We start from the raw sequence: 20,307 nt of genomic DNA, 5'->3' as shown, positions 1-20,307 counted from the left end.
CTGCAGGACTGTGGGGAGGGGAAGGCAGACTCTGGTGCAACTGGCCAGGTGGTGCGAGGTGGGCCGAGCAGGCGCCCTGTGGCTGGGGAGGCCTGAGCGGACCCCATGGCCACAGCGGGGCTGGGGTGGGCCTGGAGGACCGGCAGCGCCTCGCAGAGGAAGCGGCAGCGCCGGGCGTCCGGGGACCGAGGGGTCTGGCCGCGGCCCCTTTAAGCGCAGAGCCCGCCTCTCCCGGGCGCGCCGCCCCGCCGAGCCCGCCGCGAGCCGCCGCCGCCGCCGCCATCATGATCTGCCTGGTGCTGACCATCTTCGCCAACCTCTTCCCGGCGGGTGAGCGGCGCGGGCCGGGGCGGGCCGGGGGTCAGGGGGCGGCCGGGCCTGACGCGCCGCCCCGCGGTCCCTGCAGCCTGCGGCGGCGTGCACGAGCGCACCTTCCTGGCCGTGAAGCCCGACGGCGTGCAGCGGCGGCTCGTGGGCGAGGTGGTGCGGCGCTTCGAGAGGAAGGGCTTCAAGCTGGTGGCGCTGAAGCTGGTGCAGGTGAGGGCGGGGCGGGCGTGGCGGGCGCGCGGGCGGGCGGGCGGCAGGGGTCCCAGGCGCACCCGGCCCGTCCCCTCCCTCCCCAGGCCTCCGAGGAGCTGCTGCGCGAGCACTACGCCGAGCTGCGCGAGCGCCCCTTCTACGGCCGCCTGCTCAAGTACATGGGCTCGGGGCCGGTGGTGGCCATGGTGAGTGCCGGCCGCCGGGCGGGAGGGCGGGCAGTCCCGGCCCGCGCTGACCCCGCCCCCGCCCGCAGGTGTGGCAGGGGCTGGACGTCGTGCGCGCCTCGCGGGCGCTCATCGGCGCCACGGACCCGGCCGCCGCCCCTCCCGGCACCATCCGCGGGGATTTCTGCATCGAGGTCGGCAAGTAAGGCCGGCCCCCGGGACGTTCTTAGCCCGGTCCCGACAGCCCCAGCTGCGCTGCGCGGGCCTTGCCCGAGCTCCGCCCGCGCTCACGCGCGCCCCTCCCGCGCAGGAACGTAATCCACGGCAGTGACTCGGTGGAGAGCGCCCGCCGCGAGATCGCGCTCTGGTTCCGCAGCGATGAGCTCCTGTGCTGGGAGGACAGCGCCGGGCACTGGCTGTATGAGTAGCCGGGCCTCGGGGGCCGGGCCTCCAGGGCAGATGTGCGCTCTCTGAAATAGGCTGTGAATGATTCAGCATCCTCCGGACCCCGGAGGCGGTGCACACATCCTCTTCCCCTGGGAGCTCAGAACACCCTTCCTGCGGTAGCAATCACAGCTCCCCTTCACGACCTCCAGGGGCGGGTGGGTGCACGCCCCACCAAGCCCTGGCATGTCACGGGCCTTTCTGCGGGGGAAGCGACTCAGGAGCCCAAGCCCGGGCTGCACTGTTAACAGCACGCCTGGAAATGCATGGTGGCACTGACCCAGCTTGTTTCAGCGTTTTTTGTTTTTTTTTTTTTTTTTACAATAAATTCAAGAAAGCTCTTCTGTTTACGGTGGTCTGGGCCCAGAGACACAGAGGGATGATGTTAGGACATTTATTACATACAGAGCAGATACGTGGGTTCGCTTGCAGGGCCCAAGCCTGAGGAGAATCATCACCCAGCCCCTTCCCCCAGCTGCACCCACCTGGCTAACCCCCAAGTCACTTCACGGCCCTGTGGGAACAGACAAGGGACCTGATGGACATCACAGTGGAGAGTGGCAGGGCGGTGGGAAGAAGCCTGCAGCTGCACGTGGCTGCCGCGGTGTCCAGCTGGGCTTGTGGGATGACTGCCCAAGATCTGTGCTTCTCTGGTGGGAGGAGGTGGGTGGGCAGCAGGGCCTGGGGCTGCCCTGATCAGTGCCTCTGGGAGCAGGAGTAAGGCCTGGGCAGGTGGCGGCGGTGGCAGTCCAGGGCGGCGCCCTCTGAGCAGGGGGCACACACACCCAGAGCCGGCTGGAGGCGGCTCATGTCCTTAGCCCTTAGGGCCTCTGCACTGCAGCCTGTGCCAGCTGCCCTCAAGGGAGCAGGCCACACCTCTAGCCCTAGGCACTTAGTAGTGTGTCTTGGGAGCTGGGCTCCTTTGGAGACCTTGCAGGAGGCAGGCCATGGAGCACATCTTCCCTGTCACCCTGAGGCTGAGCCTGCATCCTAGGACTGACCCCAGGAGAGGCCAGAGGCCTCCCCTTCTTCCTGAGGCCTGGGCCTGCCCTGACAGCCTGAGAAATTCCAACCTAGGGGCTTCTGGGAGGGGCAGAACTCCAGGACCTGCTCCTGTAAGGTGGGTCTTCTGCCCAGGGACAGTGAGGGTGGGGTGTGGTGGGGGGGACGACTGGACAGACATGGGTCAGTGAAGGTCAGCGCGAGCCTGCCACAAGGAGGGTCATGGGGCTCGAGCGGGGTGAGGGCATCTGTCTCTGTCTTCTCGAGCAGCTGCCCCAGGGAGCCTGGTGACGTGCTTTCATGCCAGTTCCCGGGGTTGCAGGGAGCAGGGTGCGGGAGCCCAGGGAAGGCTAGCGGCTCGGCTGGCTCCCTTAAGGTCAGACCTCTACCCCCATGGGCAGCAGGCAAGTGTCTCGAGGGGGAAGACGGGCGGGGGTGAAGTCCCTGCTTCCTGCCCTGGGGGTCCTGGAGTGAGTGACAGGAGTGGGGACCAGGGTGGTGCTGGGAGCTGCCTGCAGGGCCTTCCCCCCGCCCGACACCCCCAGGATTCTGCCTCGCTCTGGCCTTGAAGTGTCCTTGGGACTACGCTGGGCTGGGTGCCGGCCAGGAGCTGCTGGGGAAAGGGTGTCCCGAGAGGCTCTGCCCCTCCCTGGTGAGAAGGCCACCCCGCGCCCCGGCCGCCCTCCCAGCCAGACCCGCTGCTGCCCCCTGCCAGCTCGCGGGGAGGTCTGGGCCGAAGGTGAAAGCTGCGGGTTGAGAGGTTAGAGGGGCGGACAGGCGCCTGGCTGCCTGCGGGGCGGCGGTGGGCGGTGGGCGGGCATATGTACACGTTGGCATCGGTGGGTGGGGGAGGCGGCAGCAGCCTCACTCGGGGGTGTAGGACACCTGCCACACGATGATGTGGCTGCGCTCGGCCTTCGACAGCATGGGCTTCACCTGGCTCACGTCCCCTGCACTCTCCTCCGTCTCGTCGTCCTCTCCATCGCCTGGAGAGACAGCGCAGCGGCGTGATGGGCAGCCCTGCCTGGGAACACCTGGGGTCCGCGGGTGGTGCCCACTCACCGATGCGGAAGTCGATGTAGCCCTCCCCGCCGCTCAGTACCAGCACGTTCCTCAGCTTCTGGCCCTCGGCCTCGGAGCCAGCGGCAGGCCCGGGGCTCTCCGACGGGCTGTCGAGCACGCTGCCGTTGAGAGTGGCCAACACGTTCCCTGTCATCGGGGCACAGGGACCTCAGGGGGGCAGCCAGGGCCCCCACGCAGGCTCCTGAAGGGAGGCCACAGCTGCAGCCCTGCAGGCAGTGGGCCCCACCCTCACCTGGCACTGAGACAAAGAATTTGACGGCGTCGCGGTGCCCGTGGAAGCAGAGCTGGGCCTGGGCCATGGAGCAGTAGGGAATGAAGCTGCTGGCTGATTTGTCACTGCTGTCGTCGCCATACACGTGGATGACGCCCCCTGGGCGGGCCCCCTCCCCAGACGTGGGCGATGTCTTGTTGGCTGGAGAGAAAGGGGCGGGGAGAGGCTGAGCCCCTGACTGGGAGAACCGCACTTCCCGTGGGGGAGGGCGGCGGGGGGCAGGAGAGCACCCCCGGAGGGGCAAGGCCAGCCTCAGCCCTCAGGGTCTCTCTGGCCAGGCAGGGGCTTCCTTCTGAGAGCAGGAGGCGCAGGTGCTCTGAACTTACCTCGGAGCCCCAGGAGCTGACCTCGGTGCAGGACCACAGCTGAGGGAGGCGGGCGGCAGAGCAGGGAAGAGACAGGAGAGAAGTGGTCACAGGAGGGGTGAGCTGAGGACGGCTGCGGCCAGGGCAGCCTGGTGTCCTCCTCAGTGTGGCCTGGCAGAGCACACCTGCCCCTGGGACTCTGACACTTGCCCCTTAGTGGCGGCCATGGCCATCTCTGCAGATGTCTGGGGGGGTCACTCACTCTCGGTCAGCGGGATAGAGATGACGACTCCATTGCCAGTGCCCACCCACAGGCGGTTGCCCGCAATGAGCAGGGCTGTGATGCGCACGAAGGAGAAGCCCAGCTTGCCTGTGCCTGGGGGGCAGGGAGGTGGGGTCAGCGGGGCCAGGGTGGGGGCCACCCTACCCGCTCGCCCTGCCCGCGCAGGCCTCACCCAGCATCTTGCTGACGTAGGGCTCGATGTCCACGTCCTGCAGGTGCTGGTGGGTGTGGGCGTGGTAGAGCCGCAGCGTGGAGTCCAAGCGGATGGACACCCACACCCCATCGCCGATCCACGCCAGCTGCCGCACCTGGCTCTCCCGCCTCGGGTGGGCATCGAATGACTTCTGCGGGGTCACGGCAGCCCGTCAACGGGGGCGGGGCAGAGGGGGACGCCTGAACCTGCCACAGCCAAGGCTTCACCCCGACATCCACACAGCTCACTGCACCCCTCCTCTAGTGCCAGCTTTGCTCCTGTGGGTCCAGGCTCCTGGGAGGAGCCCCTGCCACTGACTGGCACCCTCACCCACAGCCAGGTGGCCAGAGGAGGCGTGTGGGGCCCACGTGGGTGTTGGTCTCATTTGTTTCAGGGCGAAGCAGTGGTGGGTTCCAGACAGACTGGCTCACAGCCCACCTGGCCTCTGCTGGCGCATGACCCTGGACAGATGAGTCACTTCCCTGAGTGTGTTTCCTTTGACCCCACAAAGCCCCCACCATCTATTGGAAGGTGGCCGGGAGCGATGTCGGCCGCCAGCACTCGCCTCGATCTGCATCGTCTTGGGCTGGATGACGTGCACCTTGTTCTTGTAGCCGCACCACACACGGTCGTACACGACAGCCATGCAGCGGATTGAGTGGTGGGGGTGGCCCAGGTCCATCAGGTGATAGTTGCTCAAGTCCCACTGGCCGTCTGCAGAGAGCCCACCAGCCTGCTCAGGCCTGGCCTGGCCCACCTCTGCTCATGGTGCAGGGTGGCCCACACCCTGCCAGCACTGTCAGATGCTGCCCAACCACCTGGTGCCACCAGGCCTCACCTTCACCTCGGTGGAAGATGGCCAGAGTCCCATCTGCCAGAGCCACCAGTACTCGTCCTTTCACGTGCCTGGAAAGGGAGGGAGGTGAGCCAGGTGTGGGCTGGGCCGCCCCTGATGCCCAGCCCCGGGCTGGGGAGCACATACACCAGGCTCAGAACCGAGTCCTTCAGCTTGATGGAGTGCAGACACTTCTTCCAGTTGGCCACGGCGGAGTGCACGTAGAGCCTGCAGGAGGAGGCCGGCAGTGGGCAGAGGGCTCGCCCAGGGGACCTCCCCCACCCCTGCCCCCAGGGCCCCGTCTACCAGCCGTTCTGGGCTCCCAGCCACATGGTGGGTGCGGCACTGCTGCTGGCCCCCGCAGGGTCTCCGCTGGGCTCCGCCTCAGGTTGCACCCCACTAGCGTCGGTCTCCAGCCCATTCTCACTGTGGGAAGGATGGTGGCTCCAGGGCGGCCCGTGGAAGCCTGTCCCGACCCACCTCTGCCCGTCTCCCCTCCCCTTTGTCTCTGCCCCATCCTGAGAGCGCCCACCTGCCAGGCTGGGCACTGGGGGGCTGGGTCGGGGCCAGGTCTGTGAAGACGTGCTCCGTGAGGGGCCCAGGCCGCACTACAGCTGTGTCTGCCTCACTGGGCCCAGAGTCTGGCACCTCGGTGGCCTCCGTGGCCTCCTCCGTGGACTGAGATGGGTTGACCTTCCCATTGGCAACAGCAGCTACCTCCCCTGTGGACGGGAGGGCTGAGCTTGGCTGAGCAGGGAAGGCACGAGGGGGCAGAGAGTAGGTGGCCGCTTGGGCCCAGGACTCACCCTGGCCCTTGTCCAGCACTGGGGTGTCCCCTCGGGAGGAGCAGTTGCTGCGAGGCACGTTGCAGCGGGTGGCACAGCCCACCAGGGTGATGCCGGCCAGCACACCGTCGGCACTGGAGTCCTCAGGGTTCATGTCGCTGTCCAGGAAGATCTCCCCTGGAGGATAGTCATTGTCGCTGGCCGCTGGGGGGAGAGTCACAGCTCTGTCACCCCATGCTGAGCAGCCCCTACTGTAAGACCACACCCAGAGCTCATGTGCAGGTGGGGGTGCAGGGGGAGGAGACGGGGGCCACCTGCTGATGCCATCCTATCTCCTTCTAATCCGGTGAGCGTTACATCAGGGTCTTCTCCTATGTTGCTAACAAGACTAAGCAGGATAAGACAGCGCGAGGGAGCTCCTCCCTGGACACGCCCCGCAGGCTGTGTGTCCGCAGCATGTCCAGAAGGCAGGTGCTGCTCTGCGGGCCTCCTTACATCCTAGTCATCCCCCTCTCCTGGGCGGCGGCTCGCACATGGGGCTGGCACTCACCGGGGATGCTGGAGATACACAGGACATGGGCGTTGCAGACGGTGAACTGGTCCACGACGGTGCCCGGCTGGTTGGCATCGATGATGACCACTTTGCTGGTGGTCAGGGTGCTGGTGAGGACCCACACTCGGCTGGAGGTGGCGTCCGTCTCAGACAGCTCCTTGGCCTGTTTCAGGGCACAGGCTACTCCAGCAGCAACACGGGGTCGGGGGGCCTCCCTGGGTCTCTCAGGATCTAGCTTAGCCCACAGCCTCAGGGGACATGGCTGAGCTCCCACGGCCAGGATGGTGGGAGCTCAGAATTGCACTCTGTATCTGGATGGCTGGCACACAGTCTCACTTCCACAGAGAAAAAGCCTGAACTGCAAGCAGGTAAGTCTCTGAACTCCAAAGCAAGCGGTGACATAAAACGAGGCCTTGGACACCCCCCAGGTGGGAAGCATTTTCCGCCACCCTCCTGTGCTCAGCCCATGGCCCTGCTCCTCTGCAGGTCAAGACATGTGCTCCTCACAAAAAGACAAGCACCCGAGGGACCTGGGCCCGGCCTTCCTGTCCGCTGGACCCAGCCCGGCCCCTTGGAGGCCCAGAAGGGGGGAACTAGACAGCAGCTCAGCCCCTGGCCTGCCATGGGGAGGGGAAGGGAGCCCCACATGAGCCCAGTCCCGTGGCACTGTCCCCAGCTGTCCTGTGTCTGTCACCCAACCCAGACTCTGGCGAGGGGCAGGCCCCAGCTGGCCTGTGGCTCTGACCTTTTTCTTCTCGGGAGACGTGTGGTTGCTCTTGGTATCTCCTTCTGCTTCCCGGTCGCAGGTAAGAGGGTCACGGCCAGGTGCGGGTTTGACTCCCTCCCCAGAGTCATCCTCACTGGGTTTCCAGCCACTCAGGTTGACCCCCGCGGCACACCACAACTGAGAGGACAGGGCCATGAGAGCCAGGAGCCTGCTCCGCTCTGCCAGCCCACCGAGGGCCTCCCCCAGCTTCCCAGACCTGCCTGGATGCAGCTTCTGGCTGAGACCTTTCCCTGCCTCGCCCTTCTCTGTGGCCCTGAGTCCTCAGGCTGGGCTCACCTTCATGGTCGGGTCCTTCTCCACCAGAGGGCGGCAGTACACGGGCACAGGCACGTTCTTCATCCGCGTGTCCTCCTGGCCCCCATTGGGACTCAGCTGCAACCACAAGGCAGAGGGGCTGTGGGCATGAGGCCTGGGGCAGGGCAGGTGCGTGGGGCGGTTCAGCCACCCTCTCCTTTAGAATCAGGGCTGGGGCTGCGGGCCTGGGCAGGGAGCGGGATCTCTGCGGGGGGGCGGCGGGAACGCTGCTGGGGTCCCCAGGCAGCGCCCCATCTGCAGCGCCCAGGCCAGGCTGAGGGGGGTGGGCGCCAGTCTGGCCCCGCCCCGCGCCCCGCCCCGCCCCGCCCCCGCGGCCGCGCCGGGCAGCACCTGCTTGTACTTGGCCGGCAGGCTCCAGCCGCAGGCCTGCAGCCGCCCGTCGTCGTTGCGCACGTGCTCGCGCACCTGGCGGTACTGCTCGCGCTTCTGCTCCCGCCGGGCGGAGGACGTGCAGTCGCTGGGTGGGAGGAATGATAGGTGACTTCTGTCTGCAGTGACCCGCAGTCCCGCCCCACAGGGAGCACGCCCGATGTCTCGGGAGCTCCCCGTCCTGGATCTGGACGTGGCTTCTGCCCATCGGGCACCCGTCTGACAGAGGGTGGCTCCCCAGCACTAGGTGTGGATGCCACGTCGGGCACTGCCCTTGTCCAGGTGCCTGTTCTGCTGCTGCCGTCACCAAGGGCCAGCTGGCAGGGACCCTCAGTGCAGCCTCCCCTCCCCTGGGGCCCTTCTGGGGAAACTTCCACAGGCTTCTGACACAAGGCTCCAAAATCCCCACTTCTGCCCTGGAGCCAAATTCCTGGTTTTACAACTGAGGAAAACACAAAATTCCAAAGAGAAACTTATTCCCCAGGAAGAAACTCAACCCTGCGGGAGTCCCTGCAGAGCAGAGGTGTGCCGGCCAGCCGGGGGTGGGCCTGGAGGCAGTGAGAGCCTCAGGGGCAGAGCCGGGATCACGCAGAGCTGGGCCGAGAGAAGGGACTGCTGGGGAGTGCAGCCTCTGCAGAGGAACAGCCAATGTCCCACTAGCGGGTGGGGGGGGGGGGGGGGGGGGCATGGAAGGGTCATGACCCCTGCTTCCCACCATGGACCCCGTCCCCCAGCACAGCCCCCAGAGCAGTGACGTGGAGGAGCGTCCTGCTGCAGAGCCTGGAGGGGAGGGGCCCTGGGACACACGCCCCCTGTGCAGGCCGGGGGGAGGCGGGCAGGAGGCTGCGGGACACTCACTCCTCAGGGAAGAACTCCAGGGGCCGGCTGCCGGCAGAGATCTGGCACATGGCATGGCTGCGGCGCTGGCTGAAGCCGGCCGTGGTGGGCGACTTGTAATGGATGTTCACCGAGGGGTAGGACCGCTTAGCAGGAGGGGGGCTGGAGGAGGAGCTGAAGAGGCGGCTGAAGCTGCCAGTGGAGGTACGAGAGGCTCGTAACAGCCCGAGGGGAGCCCTCCCTGTCTTCCCAAAGTGGCTGCTGCCCACACCCCCCAGGTGCCCCCAACTCACAACTGCCAGATGGTGGACTTCTTCTTCTCCTGGACAGACGGGTGCTCCCGGGATGCTCTACAGGGAAGGGGCGAGGGGAGTAGCCAGTCTCGGCCACCACCCAGCCTGACTCTGCCAGCTGGTTGACCACGACCGACTGCCCAGGCTGGCCCGCCTGCTGCCCAGTCTGACCACACCCACGTCCCAGCATGACTTGGCCCTGCCCAGTCTGATCCGGCCCCACTCGCCTCCCTTGCCCGAGACCCTCCCTGGGAATGGAGCTTCAGAGAAGGCCTCGTGGGCAGGTCACTCAGAACTTCCCAGAAGGGCCCCCGCACACAGGCCCCAATGTGCCCCAGCCCCACTCTAGCCCAGTGGGCATCTCCCCTTGCCAGGCTGGGGCTGCACTGGAGGCCCAGCTCTCCTGGCCCCCGCAGGCTCCTAGTACCCTCCAGTCCTCGCAGAAGAGCGGGACGTGGGGTGGAGACCAGCCTCAAGTCCATTGCCAAGACCTTTCATAGCGACCACAGCTCAAAAATGAAGATGGGAGTGCATCTTTGGGACCCTGTGGGCAGCCTCGGGGACCCACCTGATCATCTCAGTCCACCGCACGGCCTCCTGCAGCTCCATCAACCGCTCCTTGTACTGGTTGCGCTCCATGAGCACGCGGGCCATCTCCACCCGCGTGAAGCGGCGGCGCTGTGCCATAGGGATCTTGTCCTGCAGGGGAGAGGTGCTGGTGTTCAGCCAGTGAGGAGCCGGCGAGCAGGTCAGGCCAGCGCCCCCGGAGGCCAGGTCACGCCTGGCTTCCTCTTGGGCCAGCCTCCAGGTATGGGCAAATCAGGCGTGGATTTCCCACAGATCCTCAGGCAAACTTGATGGGGAAGGTGTGGCAGGGGGACAGGGCCACCTTCTCTCCAGAAGGTCACATGATACACTTGAGTACAACACGGTGATTTTCCTACTAGCCCCTGGACACCTCGGCAATCCCAAATGCCTCTGGTCAACGTTAACAGCGATACTGTTCCAAGCTGGGATGCCAGGAAGAGAGGTTTTAGGGAAGGTCCAGCGAGCAGGACCTGGGGTCACTACGTCCGCTGAGCTGGACGCTGGAGGTTTTGGTGAATGTGCTTGGGGTCTGCCATTTGCAAGTTCTGTAGCAGGTCCAAGTCTACTCTGAGCAGCTCCGGCCCGGGCTGCCACAGGCCAGGGTGGGAGGCCCAGCGGGGAGCTGCCAGGTGGGGGGGCGGGTACCCAGAGCAGTGGGTGGGCTGGAGGGCTCCCTTGCCAGTGGGCCCCACCACACGGCACAGTTCACAGGTGCACATGCAGCCCCAGGCCCCACACAAGGAGGCCGAGTGCCACATGGGAGGGGCCCTGGGGAGCTCGACAATTCACCTGCAGCTGGGTTTCTCTCTAGAGTTTGAGGTGGAGGGATGTGGAGGTGAGGGGCTCCACAGGATGGGCAAAAGGTACAGTTACTGTTTCTCAAGTGCCTGCTGTGTGACCTGCATCCTGACACGTGCGTCACACAACCCCCAAAACGACAGAGCTAATGATGGGTGACGTCAATGTCCAAAATTCACCCTGGGCTGCAGACCCGTGCCTGCCCTGTCCTTAGGGAAGGTGGCCAGGTCAGGGGCCCAGCTCTCTTCTGGACAGGAGGGGAAGGGGGCGGTGGTGGGAAGGACAAGGGCCTCACCCCACCCCCACAGCTGCTCCGGGAACAAGCAGTTAGGAAGCCCCAGGGAGCAGAGGGGCGGAGGGCTTTCCTCAGAACATTTCATGCACCTCAGGTGGTTGTGGGGGCAGATGAGGGCCTCAGAGTGCCTCAGGTACCCAGGCTGTTCTGTCTGGGGGACGTCAGTGACAGACACTGTTTCCCAGCCTTGCTCTGCAAGTTGGAGTGTGGGGGACAGTGGCTGGGCCACACAGGCGGGGAGACCCTGCATGGGACCGTGGAAACACATCCACGAGGACCTGGGCTGAGAGGGGCTGGTCTGACCTCACAGTCTTGGGGGCAGGTGATGCTGCTGGGCACGATGGTCACATAGGAGGGTGAGGAGGGCCCAGAGACCCGGAATTAGCGCATCCCCGAGGAGCCCGCCCCGTGCTGCCCACCCCCCGTGCCCCACATGTTAATAGTGGAATATACCAATTCTGTACAGAGATAGCTGCTTACATCCTCCACCTCTTCTTTGGGTTCACGGCGGGCGACAATGGCCTCTGACTTCACTCTGCAGGATGAGGAAGGAAGCAGGACAAGGGTGAGGGCCCCTCTGGCTGCTGGCCCAGAGGCTGTGTCCATCTCTTGTCCAGGTTCAGGGCTCTCCCCTCAGGTTCTAGGCCCTGAGCATTCCTGCCAGTACCTTGGAATGGGTGGCCCCACACCCCTGCACACATGTGCCCTGAAGCCCAGACATGCGTCCTGGCTGCTCCAGCCAAGGAACAGGACCTCGGACTCAGGCAGTCAAGTGCTGATGGGAAGGGAGAACAAGCTGCACTCCCGCAGCTGGCTTCAGGCAAGCCCCAAGGCATCTGGCTGCACTCCCACAAACTCTGCACAAGTGCCACCTGTCTCGGGCCTCCTCTCACACCTCCCCTTACCACTCTGAGAGATAGAGAGAGAGAGAGAGAGAGAGAGGGTCAGGTGGGAAAAGAAAGGCTATGGGGAAGTACAGAGTGGTGTGGCAGAGACCCCAGAGCTTCTCAACAGGGCTGCATGGCAGAACCTTGGCCCAGCAGGGGCTGGGGAGCAGAGAGGAGCCAGAGGACCTCGCTTCTCCTGAATGACATAATGGTGTGAGAGCAGCAGGAAGGACACGCAAGACAGGACCCGTGTCCCTCGTCTGGGATTCCCACAAGGATGGTGGAGACGAGGGGGGGCAGGGCAGGCGGGCAACACAGTAGCTGGGTCTGGGTAGTCAAATATGAGATGGCACTGAGCGAGGAGAGGGAGGCTGAGCAGTGAGCACATCATGTGAGCCATGTGGGTAGGAATGACCTCTGGGGCGCAGCTGGCCTGAGAGCAGACGCCAGGGTACCATGGAGAGGAGAGGACTGGGCAGGGCTTGACACCCCCCGCCCACCGACGGCCCCGCCCCTCTGGAGCCCCGCTCCCGCACTGGCGGCCCCGCCCCTCTGGAGCCCCACCCTCCGCACTGGCGGCCCCGCCCCTCTGGAGCCCTGCCCCTCCGGGAAGCCCCCGCCCCCCAGCCTCCACTCACCTCCTCAGCTCCTCCTCCAGGTCCTTGATGCGGCTCTCTAGCCTGAGCTTAGCTTGCCTCGCGGCTTCCAAGTCCCCCTTCAGCACCTCCTGCTCCCCAGAAAGCTGGTCCACCTTGGCGATGAGGTCGTTCTTCACCACGTTCAGCGCGTTTCTTTGAAAAGGTAGAAAGACATGACTCCGCGTGAACCAGTGTGTACACCATGTGATGGGGTCTCAAAGGGGTCTGCCCTCACTAGTGTATCTGAGAAGGCACATCCTGGTCCAGAATGGGGTGAAAGGCGGGGACTACGCCATCTTCTCCCCAGGACGGGTGAGTCCAGCTGTGTGGGTCCAGGCCCTCTCCAGGCTGCCCTCCAGGCTGGGCAGACACGGTTGCCACAGGGAGGGCCTGGCCCTGGTGGAGAGCTATCCCAGCATCGTGGCGCTGGAGAAGAGCGTTCTTACTTGGTTTCTAGAAGCTGAGAGTTCTCCAGCAGCAGATTCCCCACTTCCTTGCCCATTCCTGAAACAAAAGGTATAGAGGTGTTACCTGTGGCCGTTCAAGCCAGAGGTGGATGCTACCACACCTGCCTCAGAGTAATAGACATCCCTGGGAGTTGGCCCACACCTGGGAGGGCTGATGCGGGAGTATAAGGACCAGAGGCCCAATCTGCAGGAGGACGGGCTGCAAAGGGAGGCCATGTAGACCCTGGGGAGAGCCTCTGCTGGTCTTCAGGCCGCTCTCCACTCAGCAATGCAGTCAGGATGAACCTGCTGCATGGGCGCCCGGGGGCTCCTGGAATGGCCTCCGCGGGCACTGAGCAGATCTCCACTGCCTGGATGGACGCCATAGCCCTGGGCTTCTATTCTGGCGCTCAGGGCTGGGTTCCTACAGCTCTCTATGGACATGAAGTCTGGATACCAGCAGGGCCTGGATGGTACCAGCCTGAGCTGACCTGACGGCATCTATGCAGCCACCTTGATCTCTGCCTCTACCCCAGCAGCACTCCTCTTCCCCAAGCCCTGTGGTTTCCAGGTCCGTCATGAAGCAGACCCCTTTCAGAGCTGCACCCCAGGAGAATGGAGGTTGGAGCTGCGGTGATGGGGACAGAGAAGACAGCACAGGACAAAGAGAGCCCCTGGCCAAGGAGATGGGATGGCTCCATGGCAGGCGCGGCCCTCCACCGGGGCTAGGAGCAGCACTGGTGGGACCTGGCCCGGGGTGGTGGGGTCAGCAAGAGGCAGAGGAAGGAGGGGAAGTGAGGAGGACAGCGCTCCCTGGGGCCAGTGCCCACAGGGGCTGATGCAGCTTCTCTGCAACCAGGCACCAAAGAGGACCCCACAGACTCAGCTCTCTGCAGGCATGTCCCCAAAACCCCATAAAACATGGACTCTAATCTTTTAGGACAGCCCCGAGGACCCAAGGTCTGTTCTTCCTGTTCACCTCCCTCCACAGTCTACATTGTGAGACAGGACACACACACAGGCAATGTGCTCAGCTTAGGGTTCTGCCTGCTGCCTCCACTCTCACGCCTGGCCTCAAGCATGGCCTGCCTCCCCCTCAGACTGAACGCAGCAGCCACCGGGCTCACCCCAGACAGGCTCAGGGGCTGCGCCCAGGGGCTGGGCCTGCCCTGAGCTTATGGGGGACTCTCAGAGGTCGGGCTGCCCCTCCTCAGCCCGTCAAAGGTCTGCGCTGAGGGGCTTCTGGGGAGTCAGGGTGCCAGCTCAGCATGCCTACTGCAGGCCCGCTCCCCCACCCCAGAAGCTAGGGACCCAGACAGCCCGCGGCCCCTGTTGACCCCACCATGCAGAACAAAGCAAACAGCTCATGAAGCATGAGAAGGTGTCGGGCAGACAGAGGAAGCCAGAAACGGGGAACAGAGACTGAGACAGGGCCTCGGCCTTACCAAAAAAATCATCGCGCACTATGGAGCCGTCCCAGTCCCACGGGAGACGGGCACCAGGGAGCAAGGAGCAGGAGAGAGGGGAAGAGAAAAGAAGCGCATTAAGCCTTGTGAACAGCAGGCGGGAAGTGTTTTAGGGCTCCGTCTCGCTGGGTTAGGGGTGGGCGCGGGAGCGGGTGGGCGGGCGGGGTGGGAGATGGGACCAGCCAGCTACTCCTTCCAGAAAGTTTATCCTTGGAGTTGCACAGGAAAGTGCCAGGCCATGAGCACCTGGGAGGTGAGGTGGGGGTCAGAGCGATGCAGCTGCCACCGCCCCAGTCCTGGGTTGGGAGGGGTGAGGGTCAAGGATGGGAGAAGTCTCTGCAAATGAGGGAGAGCTGTGCCCAGGGACTCGTGCGCCTCTGAGCACACCAGGGAGGCCGCCCTTGGATGGGTGGAGGGCCTCAGAGCCTCCCACTGCGAAGCCAGAAAGCAAGAGCTTGGTCCGTCTGCCATCGTGGGGAGAGGACCCCTGACTTCTGGGGTGCACCCAACAAAGGGGTGACGCTGCAGTACTGGGCCTGCAGTCCTTGTCCAGTTAACTGTCCTAGGCTTCTAACGGCTCCGTAGGACCTTAAGAAATGGCCCTGGGGATCCTCAGCCTTCGAGAAGACAGAGTCAGGGGCACAGCAGTTCTCCCTCAGATGTCAAGGTTGCCGTCAGGGGCTAGTGGAGCAAACCCACATAAGCTTCTGAGCAGCAGGAGGCTGGTGAGCAAAAGCATGTGTGCCTTAGTGCCGGGGACAGAGTCGGGAGGGGACAGCTGCACAGCCAGCAGTGACTGGACAGCAGCAGGGAGTGTCCCAAGGCTGGACGCCCCCCACTCCGTCTGGACGCTGCCGTGGGGAAGAGGGGGCCGCAAACAGACAGGAGAGATACACACCTGAGAACTCCCCTGGGGCCGTGTCCAGCGAAGCACAGAGAGACGGGGGAAAGGAAGTGACAAAGGTCAATTGATGACTGGAACCAACAGAATAAAGAAATTCTTATTAAAGAAAAAGCAACAATGGTCAGCCGTTTTCATGCTCCAAAGCATGACAGAATCCAGCAGACGCCCCCAGCCCAGGGGTGACAGATCCCCACAGGGGCAGAGCCCTGAAGGAAAAGGCAGGCCAGAATGGAAGAGCCCTCAGACCCCAGGGCCCAGAGCACCACGCTCCATGCCGGGGTGGGCATTTCGGATCCTTGCTCGCTTCTGCCAGGGATCTAAAGCCTGCTCGCCCTTGTTCCCATTACCCACCCATCAGGAGGACCAGCCCTCTGCAGACCGGATGGTTAAGGCCTGTAAAGATGAGCGTGCGTGGTTGCAGGTTTGCATGCGTGTGGTCGCATGTGGGTGGGGTGGGTGGGGTGCCAGGGGCGTCCAGCCTCAAAGGTGCCCCCAGAGTGAGTGAGCTCTGAGTGAGCGGGGCACAGAGGTGGACCCAACCTTGCAGGGTCCCCTGGCCAGTTCAGGTCTTATGGGAAGGGCACAACCCCAGGGAAAGGGTGGCCAGAAGACAAGAGGGGAGCAAGGGCTCTACTGTGCGAGGGTGGGGGGAAGAGACACTGAGTCAGAATGCAGAGGCGGGGGCGGGGAGCACGGGGCTGGCACGTGCTGTTCTCTCATGGGTCCAAATCACTCTCTGCTACATAGCTGAAGATTTGATGAGGCAGTGCTGTTGTACTGGATCATTTCATGCAGAAAAAGTCACTCGACTTAAACAACAAAATACACAATTTGTTACAGGAATTCAAATATTAAGAAGTGTACTGGGCCAGCCCCGTGGCCGAGTGGTTAAGTTCGCCCGCTCTGCTTCGGCGGCCCAGGGTTTCCATGGTTCACATCCTGGGTGCAGACACGGCAGCACTCATCAGGCCATGCTGAGGCGGCGTCCCACATGCCACAACTAGAAGGACCCACAACTAAAATATACAACTAGGTACTGGGGGGATTTGGAGAGAAAAAGTAAAAAAAGAGAAAAAAAAAAAGAAGATTGGCAACAGTTGTTAGCTCAGGTGCCAATTTAAAAAAAAAAAAGAAATGTGCCAACTCAGAAGTGGACATGCCCTCTCTCCTCTCTCCTCCCCAGGGCAGCCACTGATCACGTTTGATATTCTTCTTCTCAGAACTCTTTCTAGATAAACATCAGGTTTTTGGTTTTTTTTTTTTTTGAGGAAGGCTGGCCATGAGCTAACATCTGTGCCCATCTTCCTCTATTTTATATGTGGGATGCCTATCATGGCATGGCGTGCCAGGTGGTACCATGTCCACACCCGGGATCCGAACCAGCGAACCGTGGGCCGCTGAAACGGAATGTGCGAACTTAACCACTGCGCCACCAGGCCGGCCCCATAAACATCAGTTTTTAAGAAACAAAATCATGACCACACTATCCATCCTCTTGGGCAACTTGCTTTGTTCCACCTAACACCGTATCACGGGGCTCTTTCCACATCAAAGATCACAGCTCTCCTAAACGCTTTGTCCTATTTCTGGACAGGAATGTTCTATCATTTACTATGGCGCTCACCCCTTTAACAGATGTTTAGGGCATGTATGGTTTTGCAGGACCACCCAGGCCACTACAGTGCACAGCCTCATGTGTGTGCAGTGTGGCTCTGTATAAGAACTTGTGGCCCCGCTCGCTCTGAGTGTCCAGCTGCTGCCCGACATTGTCAGCAGCACTCCACTGGGCTGGCGGTCACGTCCCACCAGTGGGGCGCAATAGCACCTGCTTTGTTTTTGTCAATCTTTTGAGGACAAAAGTTATCTCTGTTTTCTCTTAATTTTAATTTCTGTATTATTCCTGAAGTTGAGCATCTTTCTGTATGTTTGTTGGTATCTTCTGTGAATTTCTTATTTTACTCTCTGTCCATTTGCTATTGCACTTGACTTCTTTTAACTTCAGTGATGGAGGTCATATGTACATACAGTCATGCGCTGCGTAATGAGGTTTCAGTCAACAACAGACCACACATACAACGGTGGTCCCCAAGATCAGCACCATATAGTCTAGGTGTGTAGCAGGCTATACCGTCTAGATGTGTGTAAGTATACTCTATGATGTTGGTATGATGGCGAAATCACCTAGTGACACATTTCTCAGAACATATCTCCATTGTTAAGTGACGCATGGCTGTTTGCTAATTTTCACGTAGTCACACCTGTCAATATTTTCCTCTATGGTCATGGCCATGCAGAGAGGCCCAGATTATGACAATACCTTCCAATACTCTCTTCCAGTTCTAGGATCCTTGTATTTTTATGTTTAGATCTTTAATCTACTTAGAAATTACTTTTGTATATGGTGTGAGGTTGGGCCCAAGCTTCAAGTGGTGAGTCAACTAATTCAGTCTATATATTGAATAATCTGCCCATCGTGCAATGAATTGAAATGCTGCATTTATCGTATATGGATTCCCACATGGCTCCAGGTCTGTCCTCAGCTCTTCACACTGTGAACTCAGAGTCACTGGTTTATCACTGTCCCAGAGCTGCTGCTTCTGTCACTGCAGCTGTACAAAACACTCTGATACCTGGAATGGCAATCCTACAACACTGTTCTTACTCAAAAATTTCTGGGCTCTTCTCACACATTTACTCTTCCGGATGAACTTCAGAATCCATTCATAAAGTCCCAGAAAAAACCAAGTCTGTGGGTCTTTTCACTGGTACTGAATTTACATACGAACAGTGGGCTGACCTGTGAGGTCACCTGACAGCTTAGTCTTCAGATGCGGGAACGTGTCCTGTTTCTCTATTTACTCAGGCTTTTACGCTCTTCAGTTATGTTTTCTAGTTCTCCTTACATAGGTTTGTCTGTTTCCCAAGGTTATTTCTAGACATTTTCTAGGTCTGGTTACCACGTGGGTGGGACCTGCTGCCGACGCCAGGGCAGCAGAGTAGAATGAGTTGGCTCAGCCTGAGTGGAACTTCAGCTTCTAACTGGGTGATGCAGGGCAAGCTGCCGAGCTTCTCTGAGCTTCTTCCTCATTTGTGGAAGGGACACGTAAGCTCCCCAGCGCAGGCTGAGAGAGCCCCTGGGAGAGCACCCAGCACCTGCTAAGTCGTCAGTGCATTAATTCCCTTACTCCTCAATTATGTCAATTCTAAGACACGTAGTTTTCACACCTTCATGCTTCTGAAATTGTACATGGGCCTTACAATCGACAGCATGTTATAGTTTAATTTGCAGCCATTTCTTTTCTTTCTGGGAGATTTCTAAAATAATGGTGTGTCTTATCATCAGTGGTGTTGCAGGTTCAATGAAGCATAATAATCTATGCCTATCCAGGTCCTTCTGCTTCCTCCTTTGCTAAGGGAATTCTCAGTCTAAATGCCGAGAGATGCACGAACACTCAAGGCAGGCATATAGAGCTTGGGGGATCCTGGCAGCAACCATGCTGGCCACCTTAAGAAGCATCCATCTCATCTCTTAGACAGAGCATGTGTTTCTGAAATTACAGGATCTTTTCACTGTGCAAACTCATAAAACCGGGACTGACAGAGCCACCCACCGCCCCAGTATCTTCCCCACTTAGCAGCCACACAAGGAGCTTAGGGTCATGCACTCACTCCTTCAACAGATGTCTTCAGAAATACGGTGATGGGGGACCAGGACTCCCGTCACTGACACTTACTCTAGCTGAGCCAGACTCTGGGGACGGGTCCCTGGCACCCAGCACATTCCTCCGTCCTGTGAGGCAGAGAGCAGGCTCCCCTGCTTCAACCCACAGATGGCAGCAGCACTTGACACCTACCAGACTCCTCAGGGCCGCCTGACTTTCACACGCTCTTTGTGCTTAAGGCTCTACAAAGGCACCAAAATGCCCATCACTCCCAAGAGCGAGGGCTCGTTCCAACCAGAACTAAGTGGTGCCCAGGATGGCACCAAGTATCGCAACGGGAGTACTGAGTGCACAGTGACTCACCCTCTATCCCCACAGGAGAAAAGGATTCCGATTTCCAGTTCCTCAGAACAAAGACCCATCAGAGGCACTGGTTAGGCCTCTTCATGAAACGATCCCGTCAGGCACCCCCTGTTCTAGTGAACTGACCCCAGGAGACTCATCAGACATTGTTTCCCTTCCAGATCCCTGCTACATCTGAGAGAGTCCATCAACATGGTCCCCAGGTAAAACTGACTAACGTGCGCTTTCTAGTTCTCTGCTTTTCCCTCCCATCATTATTATTGAGATTCTGTGTGAAGGTGACATTCAGAGTGATGTAACCTGAACTAGGAGTTAATGATGACCACAGGAGGCCATGTGCTAGAGCATCCGATGGCCCCAAGGGCCCCAGACGGAAGGGAAGAGATGGTCCCATGGGGAGAACAGGCCCACCGTGAGTGCTGCACCAGCGGGAGCCACAGGGAGAGGCCAGCTCCACAGCCTGGGGCCGCAGGGTGCAGCAGGGGACCCTGCCCAGCAGGGTATACTGACAGGTGCCGCCCAGAGTCCCCGGGGTGTGAGGAGGCTGGTCAGCTCCAGTGATCCTGTAGAACCATGCGAGGAACCAAAAGTGTGGCAGGAGCATCAGTCACAGCAGCCAAAAGTGGAAATGGCTCAAATGTCCATCAGCGGCTGAATGGAGACATGAGGTGTGGTCTGTCCAGACAAGGGAACGTGATGCAGCCAGAAAAAGGAATGAAACTGACACACAGTGCCACATGGATGAACCTCGAAGGCATGATGCTAAATCAAAGAGGCCAGACGGAAAAGGCCCAGTGATATGCAATGTCCAGAACAGGCAAATGTACAGAGACAGGAAATAGGACAGTGGGTGCCAGGGGCTGGGGGAGGGGATGGGGAGTGACTGCTAATAGGTACAGGTTTCCTTTGGGGGCTAAAATCTTCTAAGTTACGTGGTGACGAGTGCACAGCTCTGAATACGCTCAAGGCCACTGAACTGCACACGTTCAGTGGGTGAACTGCATGCTGTGAAATTCCATCTCAATGAAGCTGCTAAGACAAAGCGCAGCGGGTGCCCCTCTGGGTTGGACCTGGTTCGAGTCCCAGCTCTGCCGCTTTGTCCCACCCCCTCAACCTGTTTCTTCGTCTATAAAATGGGGACACAGGCAGGATGACGGATTAACAGTGGCCGTGCACATAAAATGCTGGCATAACTCCCATG

At 60.9% G+C, this 20,307-nt stretch overlaps 2 protein-coding genes across 18 annotated transcripts in view; one reads left to right on the top strand and one right to left on the bottom strand.

Moving 5' to 3' along the window:
* Positions 1-60: 60 nt before the first annotated feature.
* NME3 (NME/NM23 nucleoside diphosphate kinase 3) lies at positions 61-1,490 on the top strand. The gene is made up of 5 exons (XM_046667092.1): positions 61-330; positions 407-537; positions 624-725; positions 794-906; positions 1,015-1,490. The coding sequence occupies exons 1-5, from the start codon at positions 285-287 to the stop codon at positions 1,130-1,132; spliced, it is 510 nt and encodes a 169-aa protein (XP_046523048.1). The 5' UTR covers positions 61-284; the 3' UTR covers positions 1,133-1,490.
* A 36-nt stretch (positions 1,491-1,526) lies between these two features.
* MAPK8IP3 (mitogen-activated protein kinase 8 interacting protein 3) overlaps positions 1,527-20,307 on the bottom strand; it is a 53,978-nt gene continuing 35,197 nt past the window's right edge. For 6 of the 17 annotated variants that reach the window (XM_046667077.1, XM_046667067.1, XM_046667078.1 and 3 more), the window contains 24 exons: positions 15,076-15,087; positions 14,157-14,174; positions 12,712-12,769; positions 12,266-12,418; positions 11,194-11,275; positions 9,628-9,758; positions 9,060-9,116; positions 8,788-8,958; positions 7,891-8,017; positions 7,522-7,617; positions 7,204-7,362; positions 6,456-6,621; positions 5,927-6,109; positions 5,653-5,842; positions 5,427-5,546; positions 5,268-5,348; positions 5,124-5,191; positions 4,851-4,999; positions 4,265-4,436; positions 4,072-4,185; positions 3,831-3,869; positions 3,466-3,645; positions 3,213-3,359; positions 1,528-3,136 (listed from right to left, as the gene is read on the bottom strand). In XM_046667077.1, coding sequence (XP_046523033.1) covers positions 3,015-3,136; positions 3,213-3,359; positions 3,466-3,645; positions 3,831-3,869; positions 4,072-4,185; positions 4,265-4,436; positions 4,851-4,999; positions 5,124-5,191; positions 5,268-5,348; positions 5,427-5,546; positions 5,653-5,842; positions 5,927-6,109; positions 6,456-6,621; positions 7,204-7,362; positions 7,522-7,617; positions 7,891-8,017; positions 8,788-8,958; positions 9,060-9,116; positions 9,628-9,758; positions 11,194-11,275; positions 12,266-12,418; positions 12,712-12,769; positions 14,157-14,174; positions 15,076-15,087 — 2,795 coding nt within the window. In that variant the 3' untranslated portion in view covers positions 1,528-3,014. Of the gene's footprint in view, positions 3,137-3,212; positions 3,360-3,465; positions 3,646-3,830; positions 3,870-4,071; positions 4,186-4,264; positions 4,437-4,850; positions 5,000-5,123; positions 5,192-5,267; positions 5,349-5,426; positions 5,547-5,652; positions 5,843-5,926; positions 6,110-6,455; positions 6,622-7,203; positions 7,363-7,521; positions 7,618-7,890; positions 8,018-8,787; positions 8,959-9,059; positions 9,117-9,627; positions 9,759-11,193; positions 11,276-12,265; positions 12,419-12,711; positions 12,770-14,156; positions 14,175-15,075; positions 15,088-20,307 lie in introns of all 17 variants that reach the window. The other 11 variants (XM_046667066.1, XM_046667080.1, XM_046667072.1 and 8 more) reach the window with 8 other exon arrangements.

The sequence above is a fragment of the Equus quagga genome, chromosome 7, assembly GCF_021613505.1.
Source record: "Equus quagga isolate Etosha38 chromosome 7, UCLA_HA_Equagga_1.0, whole genome shotgun sequence".
In the NCBI taxonomy this organism is placed as follows: domain Eukaryota; kingdom Metazoa; phylum Chordata; class Mammalia; order Perissodactyla; family Equidae; genus Equus; species Equus quagga.
The sequence above is the reverse complement of the archived record's forward strand: the minus strand, read 5'-3'. Positions and strand labels throughout refer to the sequence as shown.

Excerpts from the sequence above, each read along its gene's own strand:
- NME3 (XM_046667092.1), top strand. The coding sequence starts at position 285 with ATGATCTGCCTGGTGCTGACCATCTTCGCCAACCTCTTCCCGGCGG. Across the intron at positions 331-406 it reads CGCCAACCTCTTCCCGGCGG|CCTGCGGCGGCGTGCACGAG; the intron begins GTGAGCGGCGCG and ends CGGTCCCTGCAG. Across the intron at positions 538-623 it reads TGGCGCTGAAGCTGGTGCAG|GCCTCCGAGGAGCTGCTGCG; the intron begins GTGAGGGCGGGG and ends CTCCCTCCCCAG.